The sequence below is a fragment of the Benincasa hispida genome, chromosome 11, assembly GCF_027475165.1.
Source record: "Benincasa hispida cultivar pf3 chromosome 11, pf3_genome.v1.1, whole genome shotgun sequence".
In the NCBI taxonomy this organism is placed as follows: Eukaryota; Viridiplantae; Streptophyta; class Magnoliopsida; order Cucurbitales; family Cucurbitaceae; genus Benincasa; species Benincasa hispida.
In genome coordinates, this window is record NC_143488.1 from 50,327,265 (window position 1) to 50,340,731 (window position 13,467).

The 13,467-nt window shown below is 35.4% G+C and overlaps 1 protein-coding gene across 1 annotated transcript; it reads left to right on the forward strand.

The window, feature by feature from the left end:
- Positions 1–940: 940 nt before the first annotated feature.
- On the forward strand, positions 941–2,337 carry LOC120089881 (xyloglucan endotransglucosylase protein 34-like). Its single transcript, XM_039047306.2, has 3 exons — positions 941–1,306; positions 1,393–1,586; positions 1,677–2,337. Exons 1-3 carry the CDS (start codon positions 1,019–1,021, stop codon positions 2,074–2,076), a joined length of 882 nt encoding a protein of 293 aa, XP_038903234.1. The 5' UTR covers positions 941–1,018; the 3' UTR covers positions 2,077–2,337.
- Positions 2,338–13,467: the final 11,130 nt, after the last annotated feature.

A 13,467-nucleotide genomic window follows, 5' to 3' on the forward strand; every position in this document is an offset into this window, starting at 1 on the left:
TACCCATCTTTATATATCCTCTTTCATTATTCACATACAAAAAATAAAAAAAAAATAAAAAAAAATGATCGAATAATTTGATGAGATGTACAAAGATAGATACTATCCGAGATACACCTAAATATTTTTATTATAAATATGTGAGAATTTATCTTAAAGTTTACGACCACATTGTTATTTTAGGTTAAAAATCACTTTCAATCCCTAAACTTTCATATAATTAACAATTTGGTCTATAAACTTTACTATGTAACAGTCTAGTCATTAAACTTTAAAATTTATAACGATTTAGTCCCCATTGTAGAGATTAATATTAATATTTAATGAGATTTTATGCATACATAAACCGTTAAACTAATTAGAGCCTTAATATTTTTATAAAATACAAAGTTTACATCATAAAGTATTAAAATTGACATTTAATGTTGATAAATTTTTTTATGTTAGAGACTAAATTATTACAATGTTAAAAGTACAAAAACTAAATTATTATGTACTAAAGCTCATTGACTAAATTATTATAAAATTAAAAGTATACAGACTAAATCGTTACAAACCAAAATTTATGAGCTAAATTATTATTTTAGATAAAAAAATTATTTGTTTATTTTTTTTTAAGAAAGTTGAAAATTAAAATGATTCTTTTTTGGTCGTTTCAAAAAAAGAAAAAAAAAAGGCTACAGAATCTTTTTGAAAAACCAAAAATAGAGAAGGAAGAGTAAAGTTATAATTTAAGTAAAAATGGTGTAAATCTCAGTATATTTAACGTGGAGTTGCAGAGGGATTTCAGGAATCTAAGACATTGAAATACAAAAAGAAATATAATAATTTTGAAACATCACATTTCACAGCACCGCCAATGCACTGACCCAACTGTTTTGTGTGGAAATCGTCACTGTCAATTGGCTTAAAACTGTGCGCCACTAATTTTTAATACGCTAAATCACACCCTACTTAAACCCCCCCTCGCCCTCCCCTTTTTCCCTCACATCACACCAAACCAAATCAATTCCACACAATGGCCTCCAATCTCTCTCTTTCCCTCTTCTTCCTCCTCACTTTGGCTTATGGAGCTCTGGCCGCCGTCCCAAGGAAGCCCATGGACGTGCCATTCGGCCGTAACTACGCCCCCACTTGGGCTTTTGACCACATCAAGTACAAAAATGGTGGCGCCGAGGTCGACCTTGTTCTCGACAAGTACACCGGCACTGGCTTCCAGTCCAAAGGGTCTTACTTATTTGGCCATTTCAGTATGAGTATGAAGCTCGTCGGAGGCGACTCTGCCGGAGTCGTCACTGCTTTCTATGTAACTAACTCCAACTCCAAATCAACTCTTGTAACCACATTACATTTTATTTTTCTGATCTGAAAATTGGTTTTTCTTGCTCGCAGCTCTCTTCACAGAACTCCGAACACGATGAAATCGACTTCGAGTTTTTGGGGAACAGATCCGGGCAACCCCCTATTCTTCAAACAAACGTTTTCACCGGCGGTAAAGGTGACCGTGAGCAGAGGATTTACCTCTGGTTTGATCCCTCCAAGGATTTCCACACCTACTCCGTCCTCTGGAACTTATACATGATAGTGTGAGTAGAATCAGGTGTATATATGTTTTTAGTGTATCTCCTCTGTTTCTCGAAGTTGTGTGACGTGATATAAGTGGACTTGTAATACAGGTTTTTCGTGGACGATGTGCCGATAAGAGTGTTCAAGAACTGTAAAGACATAGGTGTGAAGTTCCCATTCGACCAGCCAATGAAGATATACTCGAGCCTGTGGAACGCAGACGACTGGGCTACAAGAGGAGGATTAGAGAAGACAGACTGGTCAAAGGCCCCATTCATCGCATCATACAAGGGATTCCACGTGGACGGTTGTGAGTCATCGGTCCAAGCCAAATTCTGCGCCACGCAAGGCCGACGCTGGTGGGACCAAAAGGAGTTCCAAGACCTCGATGGCTTGCAATACCGAAAGCTAAACTGGGTTCGCCAAAAATACACCATTTACAATTACTGTACCGATAGGAAGCGCTACCCAACCCTCCCTCCAGAATGCAAGCGCGACAGAGATATTTGATTCTCCCTTTTCTTTTATTTTCAAGCACCCCCCTCATTTTACTACTATTTCCTGGCCGACCCAAACTGCTAAATTATCTTTTTATTTCCGCCTCTATTTTGTCCTTATTTGCCTCTCCCCTTTCTTCTTCCTCTTCACTGTTTGCCATCGCCTCGTGCTTTCCCCCCCCTCTCTCTTGGAATATGTTTTCCTATTTATTTCTATTTATTATATTATATTATTAATAATGCTTTTATTAATAATAATAATCATCTTTCATCATTTTATATAGTTTTCTACACGTCTTGCACTCACTCTGCTTTCTACGTTATGATTATTTCTCTTTTTGATTAATTAATTTATTTTGTTTTATTCTGTTAACTCATTACTATTAATTTTCCTATTTCTATTGATATTAAGTGATCGATTCAATTTAATATTATATGGGTCATATCAATTTCACTTTTTTGTTTTAAACTTTTGAACGCTGATAGTGACTCACTATTGCTACATTTAAAGGACTTTTTCATATTTACATTAATGCGATGGGCGTTCGTTAATTAGGTTAGACTGGATTGATTTGAACAACGATCTTTTAGACCAATCTAATTGTTCAAATCTTAAATTTTTTGAACTGAAATAATTTCTATTAAAAAATGAACTCAATCGAACCTAACAATGACATACTTGAATTGGATTGGTTCATGTTATTCGATCATTTATATGAAATATTATTCTAAAAAAGTAAAAGGTAAATACGTAAAAATTTGATTTAATTATTTTTATATATTAAATTAAAATTAACAATTCAATTTTAATTTATATAATGAAAATTTTCTTTTTGAAGGGATACTATTTTTCAAAGTTGTTGGAGAATAAGTTATTAACAAAATAATGAAGTCAAATAAAACTAAAATCAATCCATATATAAATAATCGTATAAATAACAAAAAAATAGTTCAAAGTTAATAATAAATCCATGTTGATTTGAGCTTATATTAGGTGAATTTATTAATCAACCCAATTTATAAAATTTTCATTTATTTAAATTCAATCCATAAAATTTTTATTTATTTGAATCTAATTCAATCCAAATGAGTTGATAGCTTAATCCAAATCGTTTGATCATCAAGTTTTATTTAAGACCTGGGGTCATCTTCATATCTTTTTATTTTTTAGTTTTTGATAATCTTCAAGTATTCATTATTTGGTATAAACCTAATTGGTCTAAAAAATATTTGAATAATATCAAGCTGAATCCATATTTGAGCAGGATAATAATTTTTTATTTCTATTATTATTATTATTACTTTTGTGATCTGATTGGATGTATGAAAATACATACAGTTTAATTACACCAAGTATTACATTTAGAGCTGTACCTAAGATTATATTTTCCATATTTACATACACAATGGAAACATTAGAAAAGTCTTTTTTTTTAAAAAAAAATAAAAAATACAAAACTGGCACGTAGGAATTTCTTATTAGGTAGATGCACAAAAATAGATGGAACACCAAAATATTTTCTTTACACTTAATTGTAAGCATCAAACCTACTCTTTTGAAATAAGGGTTGAGCTAGAATGTGAAGTGCTAAATTTATGTATGAGATATCTAAATTTTTGAAAATGTTAAATAACTATCTAAACCTTCAATTATGTATCTTACATATTTTTTTAATTAAAAATGTTTAATATGTCACCTTTCAATTTGATGTCAATATGACTTACAATGTAAAAATTAGTAGACTGAAAATTGAAAAGATACTACTTAGGTTTGCAGTTTAAAATGAAAATTTTGTAATTGATCCAAAATACAATATTAAAATTCATATGAAAACTTAAATTTGAATTTTTTTTTTGGTTCTTTTTTCTTTATATATATTTTTTATGGATAAAGAAAAAGTTAGTAGATAATGCAGTTATACGAGTGTCAGGAGGAATCAGGATACATCCATACCATGTGGAGGCAATTGCATTTGCAAATAACTCATAATAATTACTTTTTTTTTGGAGACAACTCATACGGCTTCTGCACGTGACCCTCGAGTGCTATTGTTTTAAAAATTAACGTATATTTATTATTATTACAAATATTGTAAATTATGTGTAAATTAGATTCTCATGTTTAATGTTCAAATACCAAATATCACATCTTTGTTATCCCATGTGTCATACAACATGAAGAATATAAGTTCACACATTCAACTTATTCAAGAACTATTTTACATTTCTTTAACATTTACAGTATGTTATTGTAACTACTTGTATCAGAAAATAGTATAAGTACTCATCATTTACAAATTTCGTAGCATATAATTACAATAGCTTCAAGAAAACTTGAAATCTGTAAAAGAAAGAATCTGTGACTTAATTCTCAATAAAGATCTCTCTTCTTCCTGTGGATATAGGCAACATTTCGTCGAACCATGTATATCCTTATGTAGCGCTTCTCTTATTTCCTTCGTCTACAAGATTGTATGTTTTTGTTCTTCAATCGTTTACTCGAGCAGTCACACAAAACAAATAGAGAAATTAGGATTAGAAGAAGTTCTGCGGAAATCGAAAAGAGAGAACGAGAGAGCAAGAGAGAGAAAAGAAATAAATTTTGAAAACATCATCCATTAGACAAATTTTTCTTTCACTTCCATTAGGCAAAGATTAGTGGAGCAAACCACATGCAGCACATCAGCTGGAAGTTCGCGGAAAAACGGTAGCTAAGTATTCTACTAAACCAAATTCTTTTGGGGTAAAATAATTGGACTCACGAAATTGGATCAGCAAAAAGGGCCACATTATTCATCATTTGGGCTCATTTTCATTCATACAACAAGAAGCAGGCCCAACAAAGTGGTATCATAGCAAAAGACTTACAAGATTAGAGTTCTTGAAGAATCAAGACTCAAGTTTTTAATCCAAAAATGTCAGTAGCAAGATTCGAAGTGGAGAAATTCGACGACAAAGGAGACTTCGGCCTGTGGAAGGCCAAAATCAAGGCGATTCTCGACCAGTAGAAAGCTCATAGAGCCCTCCTTGACCCATCAACATTCCCTGCCACTGTGACAGCCCAAGAAAAAGAAGACTGGGAGCTGGCAGCCTATGGTACGATGGTTCAAAACCTTAGTGACAGTGTTCTTAGACAAGTTTTAGATCAAGAAACTACACATAGAATATGGACTAAACTAGAAGAGTTATATGCTACTAAAGATCTTACTAGTAAAATGTATCTTAAGGAGAAATTCTTCACATTTAAAATGGATTCATCTAAAACTTTAACTGATAACTTAGACGAGTTCAAGAAAATTGTTGCTGAATTTAAAACTCTAGGAGAAAAACTTGGTGATGAAAATGAGGCCTATGTGCTTCTAAACTCCTTGCCTGAACCTTATAAAGAAATAAAAAATGCTCTGAAGTATGGAAAGATTAGTATAAGCACAGGCACTATAATCTCAGCCCTAAGAACTAGAGAGCTAGAATTACAGATTGATAGAAAGGATTATCCTAGTGGTGAAAGGCTATTTGCTAAAGGAAACTTCAAACAAAATCATTCAAAAGATAGAAAACCTCACAACTTAGAAGATAATAAATCAAAACAGAAAATTGTTGAAAGCAGGGTTTTACTTTAGGGGTATTATTGTAATTGTCTCTTACCCTAGGACTCTACTGTTTATTTATTAAAAATAATAAGAAAAAGATCTCTATCATGGTTTTTCTCCCCGTTCTAGGGTTTCCACGTAAACTGTGTGTTGGTCTCTCTCTTTTCTTATATTTCATCATGGTATCAGAACTAGGGGACGGAACTCTAGACGTTATGGAAGAGAACCATCCACAGTTGTCTTCTGTTGATGGATCTTCGAGTTTTGACATGAAAAATTCGAGCAGCTGTGAAGGAGTGTTTTCAAGCTGCCTTACCGGAGTTCTTTCTGCCGTCCGGTTACAGTCAATGGAGAGCCGCCATCTGTGGGAGCTGCCTCACTCAACAGAAGTTCTGATCGGCCTTCTCCATACAGAATCCAGCTGAACTCGCAAAGATTAGACAAATCCGATTCCATCACCATTAACTCGCAAACCCTCGAAGTACAGACGGGTTCCGCGCCATCGCAGACCTACCGACTTGCGCATACCTCCGCGCCGATTGGTTTCGTGCCGGCCGCCATGACGAGACCATCCGTACTTCAAGGAGTTGCGCCGACGTCCGCGTCGGTTGATTTCACGCCAGCCTGCCCTAGGAGATCCGCCTCATGCACAACATTTGCAAATCCGACCCATTCCTTTTCTGCCCTAGGAGCATTTGACCAGCGACAAACCGGCGGCCGCCTCGAGCAGTCTAGCCGGCTGGGATCCTCACATATTCCAGTGACCTCCCAACTAGCGATGACCTTCCCGTCGGCGACGTCCGTCTAGTCGACAGTGGCCGCCCTGTTTCCAGCCGCTTATAGTTCAGTCTATTAACCAGACGATGTGAGACAATGATTGGCTTATCTACAATAGCAGATTTCAGATTTGGATACAATTTTTGGCGAAAATCCCCAACTGGTTCAACCAATTTGTTCAGAGAATTTGGTAAACTCGTTCTTATTTTGCCCAATACAACTTACTTAACTGGCTCAATGGGAAATTCTGCATGATTTCTGGTTGGAGAGAAACTGCATGGGTAGAATTATTTCTCCTAGTCCCAGTCGATTAGAATGGCCCTAGAAGGAAAGCACAAATTCGGGTATCTGACAGGAGAAATTCCGAAACCTATCTTAGGCGATCCTCAAGAAAGAATCTGGAAAGGGAAGGATTCTCTATTATGGTCTGTCCTCATCAATAGTATGGAGCCACAGATTGGCTGACCCTTACTTTATGCAACAACCATTAGAGATATTTAGGAGGCAACTAGAGATCTGTACTCGAAGCGACAGAACGCATCTCGATTGTACACGTTACGCAAACAGGTCCATGAGTGCAAACAAGGAACCATGGATGTTACTTTCTGCTTTAATAAATTATCAGTGTATTGGCAAGAGATGAACATTTGTCGAGAGATTGTCTGGAACTGCGCACAAGATGGGGCCCAGTACTTGAAACTTGAAGAGGCAGATCGGGTATATGTGTTTTTGGCCGGATTGAACCCAAAATTTGACAGTGTTCGTAGTCGCATATTGGGTCAACGACCTACTCCTTCTCAGGGAAGTTTGTTCAGAGGTTCGACTGGAAGAGGATCAATCACATGCTATGAACAATCCTCTGGTTGTTTTCACTGTTGCATTAGCCTTTGTTACAAAGGCATCTAGTTCTGACAGTGATAAAATGCTCACACCTGTTTGTGAGAATTGTAAGAAGTTGTGGCATACGAAGGACCAATGTTGAAAGTTGCACGGCAGGCCCCCAAACAGTAGGAGATGACAGACACATGACAAATCAAACTCTGGGCGTGCACTCGTAAGTGACTCAGTTAGTGAGAATACATAGCATCAGCCCTCAGCCAATAGTAACACCAATTTGAGTGCTGTCGGGGTGAGTGCCATTGCGCAATCAGGTACATTTCCATCTTTTGGCTTTATTAGCATCAATGGCAAGAAACCCTGGATTGAAGATTCAGGGGCCACCAATCATCTCACCAGTTCTTCAGAATTGTTTGTTTCATACTGTCCGAGTGCGGGAAATGAACGTATTAGAATTGCAGACGGGTCTTTTGTCCCGTTGCAGGGAAAGGAAATACCTCTCCTTTTGATGGTTTAGTACTACGTGATACACTTCATGTGCCCAAAATCTCATATAATCTTTTATCGGTCAGTAAAATTACAAAAGATCTGAACTGTAAGGCTATTTTCTCACTAGATTCTGTTGTGTTTCAGGATCAGAAGTCGGGGATGACGATCGGCACTGCACGGCACGATAGGGGGCTCTACTTCCTTTCTGACGATGCTTCTTCTAGGGAGGATCATAGAACTGGTTTTATGTCTTTAAAATTTTCTACTTTCGAAAATGACTTTATATTATGATATTATCGTTTAGGACATCCAAACTTTCAGTATATGAAATATTTATTTCCACATTTATTCCGCAATATTAATATATCGTCTCTAAATTGTGATATATGTATTTGTGCCAAACAAAGTCATATTACTTTTCGTTCTCAACCTTATAAGCTGTCCAGTCCCTTCTCCCTCATTCATAATGAATGAATCATGGAAATTTTGCTCGCGATATTTAAGTGGAATTGAAACGAGATTCAGTAGAGATGAACGAAATGATGATAAAATTCCCAATCACGAGATATTTGGTGAATTTGAATTATTTAGGCAGAGGGTACGACCATTAAGGGCGTCAACTTTACGGACGCTATTAGCGGAGGAAAAGTGTATTGCACAAAATAACAGACTATCAAAAGTACGTTTCAAACTTTTTCCTTTTCTAAATTCTAGGGTATCTTCTTTGATATAACATTGAAATGATCAAATTTGTAGGCAACATTTGAGGTTAATTTGTCGTGAAGCTCAAAGCGCCTCTGACTTATATATAAAACATCAACGCAAATTTCCCGATTGGTTCAAATCTCAAGTATACATAGCCATTTTGTAGGCAACAGTTTAGGGATGATTCATTTTTAATGTATAAGTAATTATCAGGTTCTATAACGGCGCGAGAGAGAAGATATCTCTAATGATTGCTTTTCACTTGTAATGGGGCCTTTGTCTGAGGTGCGCTCTTACAATGGATGTATTGTTAATGGGGTACGGTTTCACACTGTAGAGCGTGATAATCGTCAAGCTACACAAAATAGTGGAGTCCTAGTGGTCGGGGAGATTAGTGAGAACACAACTGTGGATAACAATTTCTACGATGTTGTAGACGAAGTATTAGATTTCCAATATGCGAACAAAAGACATGTTTACTTGTTGAAGTGTACATGGTTTGACACAGATAACAACAAAAGTTATAGGACACATGTGGATTTAGGATATAAATCGATCAATACATCACACTTTTGATATGTCGACGAGCCGTTCATCTTTGCTATCCAAGCACAACAAGTCTTTTACATTGATGACATCAAGCATGGTAGCAATTGGAAAGTTGTTCAAGTAGTCCAAAATAAACAATTATGGGATGTACCGGAAGTGGATGATATTGAAAACGCACAACTAGATTTACTAGAAATTGTAGATGGCATCCGAGTGGATGAAACCATTGAGGAGGTTACTTTATGCAAAGTTGACGTTGATCCTACAGTTGTGGAAAGACCAATTATTGTACATAGCGATCATGACTTCATAAACGAGGATGATGAAGAACAATTATCTCCCAATAATAGTTCAAGTGCTGATGAATAATTTGAATTAGATTATGATGATGAGTAATGATATATCTACTAAATTCTGTTTTTCTCTAGCTTACACGTATTTATTGTTAATTTAATATTGTTTTCTCTTTTTTGTGTTTGTATAGATACGATGTCAACCGCTAATAGAAAACAGGAGGCTGATGAAGAATTCCAGGAGTTATATCTAGTCAACACGGTATCTTCTGTGGGTGATACTTCAGTTTAGTATATTTTGAAATATATTCTGTTAACTGAAAGACATCATAATCTGTTTAAATTTTTTTATTCTTCTGATAATAGCTCATCATCCAATCAGAAGAAACGAGAGTATTCGCGGAACATCGAGTTAGAAAGATACGTCCAAAAACATGGGAGAATTACAATTGTGAAAAATGAGGGGAAGACGAAACCGATATCTCAACATTCGGTATGATTTAGTAATGCGATCGGCGTCGCCGTGAGATCTGGATTTCCAGTACGTTGTCGTACTTTTGCTGAGGTTCCAAACGAGTTCATAGAATGCGCTAAAAGTCAATTTTTGGTAAGTAATTATAAGTTTATTCTTTTAAAGTCATGAACATCATCTATTCTAATTCTTCCCTCCCTCTTTTGTAGGCTTATTTCGTACTTGATTTGTCCAGTCAATGAGTTAACCGTTTTATAGAACATCAAATGCAAAACTCCTTCAAAGAATTTAGTACAAATTTACACAGACATTACTGAAAATGTGGAGATCCTCAGCAAGCACGTGCCAGTTTGCCTATTTGGCTTAAAAATAGGCCAGAAGATTGGTACTTTTTGTGGGGCGGCTTCGAGAGTGAAGCGTTTCAATTACAATATTTATGGCGTGTATCATTTGTTGCATTTACTAATACATCACACTATTGACATATTTTTTTTCTTCAAATGTAGGAAATGACTGTGACGAATAGGAAGAATAGAGAAAAATTACCGTTTGACCACGTAGGTGGATCGAAGTCATTCCTGGAAATTCAGACAGAGTTGCAGGCAAAGAAGGGTCGAGAAATAGGACGTGTTGATCTATTTAGGGAAACACACTCTAAAGGTGGTAAGTTTGTGAACAAGGCAGCTGAAAGTGCACATATAACATTTTTTTCTTTACTATCGTGTTTTTTTTTTTTTTTTTCACTTTTAACTTTAGTCGCTCGTTCTTACCCATTTTATTATTATGTCTAGCATCAAATGTTGGAATTACAATGCAACCTCACTGTAGAAGGTTCTCAACGACTAAGAGGGGATGAAATCCGTGAGACGATTTTGGGTAGAGGACCCGGATATTCAAATTGTCTAGGTTGGGGCCCTAAGCCTAAGTCAAGAAGGAGTACCATCTCATCAAGCTCGTCATCTACTCAAGGAACGAAAACGGGAATAGATGAAGTGAGAGTAAATTTCCAACAGTCTTAATCCAAGATTAAGGAACTTGAAGACGTTTAGAAAAGAATGCAAGAAGATCATGCAAGACAGATGGAAGAAATGAAAAAGATGATTGAAGACATGGTACGATCACAGAGAGTAGACCCATCAAATTTGGTATGATTACTACATTATTTAGTTTTCTAATATGTTGATATTCTACAGTTATGGTAGCAAAGTTTAGTTATGTCTTAAGTAGCGTTATGATAATTAAAGAATTATTGGCTATCCTGTAATTATGGTAGCCAAACAACTAGATTTTGATGTGTTTTTTTTGTTCTCTCCTTGCCTTTTTTTTTTACCTTTTATTCAATTGTATCTTGCTCTCTCCCTGTATCTCGCTCTTTCCCTGTATTTAGGATTACTAGAAACTTTATAGTCACATCTATAAGAGCCTATGTATAATTTCATTTGATCAGCTAATGATTCAATATTAGCCAAAAGCAAGGTAGAGCCAGACAGTGAAACTTTAGGCTTCAAAAGGGTGTCTTTGCTCTGATTTGGTTGTAAATATGTGTCATTTAAAGCTTCAACACTTTCATAAAATTTATATAAGCATCCCACCATGCCTTGATTTTTCAAAAGCCTAATCATAGTCCCTGAATCTCGCTCTCTCCAGGAATCTCGCTCTCTCCCTGAATCTCGCTCTTTCTGTGCCTCTCACTCTCTCCCTGCTTCTCGCTCTTTCCTATACTATTGTTTAAAGTTTAGACATCTGTAAGAACAGTCTTGGATTGCAAAGATGCCCTCATCAGCTTCACACACTGATTGAAATCCAAAGTAATGACTTTCTCCACCAAAGCACCAACTTCTTTGATATTAAACTTGTTCAGGAGAGTAATACTAGAAATGGTGGACATTGGTTTCACAGTCAAATCATCCATCACCATGTAAGTAACCACATCCTTCACAAACCCTCCTCCCACATTTCTTTTTGCCTGTGTAGTTGCACTATTTTGTGGGTTCAATAACTCACAGACTTGGTTCATAACATACGAATAACTCGTACAAAGATATTTAGGATTATTAGAAACTTTATAGTCACATCTATAAGAGCACATGTATAACTTCATTTGATCAGCTGAAGATTCAGTATTAGGCAGAAGCAAGGTAGAGCCAAACAATGAAACTTTAGGCTTCAAAAGGGTGTCTTTGCTCTAATTTGGTTGTAAATATGTGTCATTTAAAGCTTTAACACTCTCATACAAATTAGATAAGCATCCCACCATGCCTTGATTTTTCAAAAGCCTAATCACAGTCCATGAATCTCGCTATCTCCTATACTATTAGTTAAAGTTTAGACATCTGTAAGAACAGTCTTGGATTGCAAAGATGCCTTCAGCAGCTTCACACCCTGATTAACATCCAAAGTAATGACTTTCTCCACTAAAGCACCAATTTCTTTGGTATTAAACTTGTTCAGGAGAGTAATACTAGAAATGTGGACATTGGTTTCACAGTCAAATCATCCATCACCATGTAAGTAACCACATCCTTCACAAACCTTCCTCCCACATTTGTTTTTGCCTATGTGGTTGCACTATTTTGTGGGTTCAATAATTCACAGACTTGGTTCATAACATACGAACAACTCGGACAAAGATATTTAGGATTATTAGAAACTTTATAGTCACATCTATAAGAGCACATGTATAACTTCATTTGATCAGTTGAAGATTCAATATTAGGCAAAAGCAAGGAAAAGCCAGACAGTTAAACTTTAGGCTTCAAAAGGGTGTCTTTGCTCTGATTTAGTTGTAAATATGTGTCATTTAAAGCTTCAACACTCTCATACAGATTAGATAAGCATCCCACCATGCCTTGATTTTTCAAAAGCCTAATCACAGTCCATGAATCTCGCTCTCTCCATGCCTCTTGCTCTCTCCTTGCCTCTTGCTCTCTCCTATACTATTCTTTGAAGTTTAGACTTTCATCTGCCCCTTATTTCAGCCACATTCATTTTCTCTCTCTCTCAAATATTTGAACAACTTTTAACAAATTGACAAAATGGTTTGATCAATGATGATGATAATGATGCCACATATCACACACATATACAAGTAAAATTAAAATTACATATTGTTTTATGAGATTTTTGTAAGGATGATCAAAAATTGATTTATAAAATTTTTGTATGGATGACCATTTTTTTTCCAATGCACTTTGATAAGCTTTTTAAATTTTTGTTGGCATCACATTTTGTTTTATTTTTTTCTTTCTTTTTTTAATTGTTTTTTTCTCACATATTTTTTTGCTCACTTTCTTACTCTTATTCTCTCCATTTGGTTTATTTGGTATCTAAAAAACTTTATTTGGTGTCAAAAAAAGAAGAAACAACATTGTCATTTATTGTCTTCGTTGTTGTGATGAGAAGCAAAATAAGGAGAAAGTAGTGTTGTTTTATTGGGATGATCCTCTCTATTTTCCCTTTAAACGTAAATTATTAATGCAAAGAGAAATAGTTAGCTACAGTCTAAGTTACACCCAGTTTCATATATTCATTCATCAAACCATTTTGGGGACAAATTTGAGTTTTATGTGTTTTGGTCATCATTGTTTACTCGTTTTGATGTTCATTACCACTCGTATTGGAGTTTGAACGTGTTGTGGATGTTTATCGATATAACATTTCATTGTTTATGTTTTATTTTAGAATGCTGTTTG

Coding starts and splice junctions, on each gene's coding strand:
- LOC120089881 (XM_039047306.2), top strand. CDS start 1,019: ATGGCCTCCAATCTCTCTCTTTCCCTCTTCTTCCTCCTCACTTTGGCT. Junction 1,307..1,392: donor GAGTCGTCACTGCTTTCTAT/GTAACTAACTCC, acceptor TCTTGCTCGCAG/CTCTCTTCACAGAACTCCGA. Junction 1,587..1,676: donor TGGAACTTATACATGATAGT/GTGAGTAGAATC, acceptor CTTGTAATACAG/GTTTTTCGTGGACGATGTGC.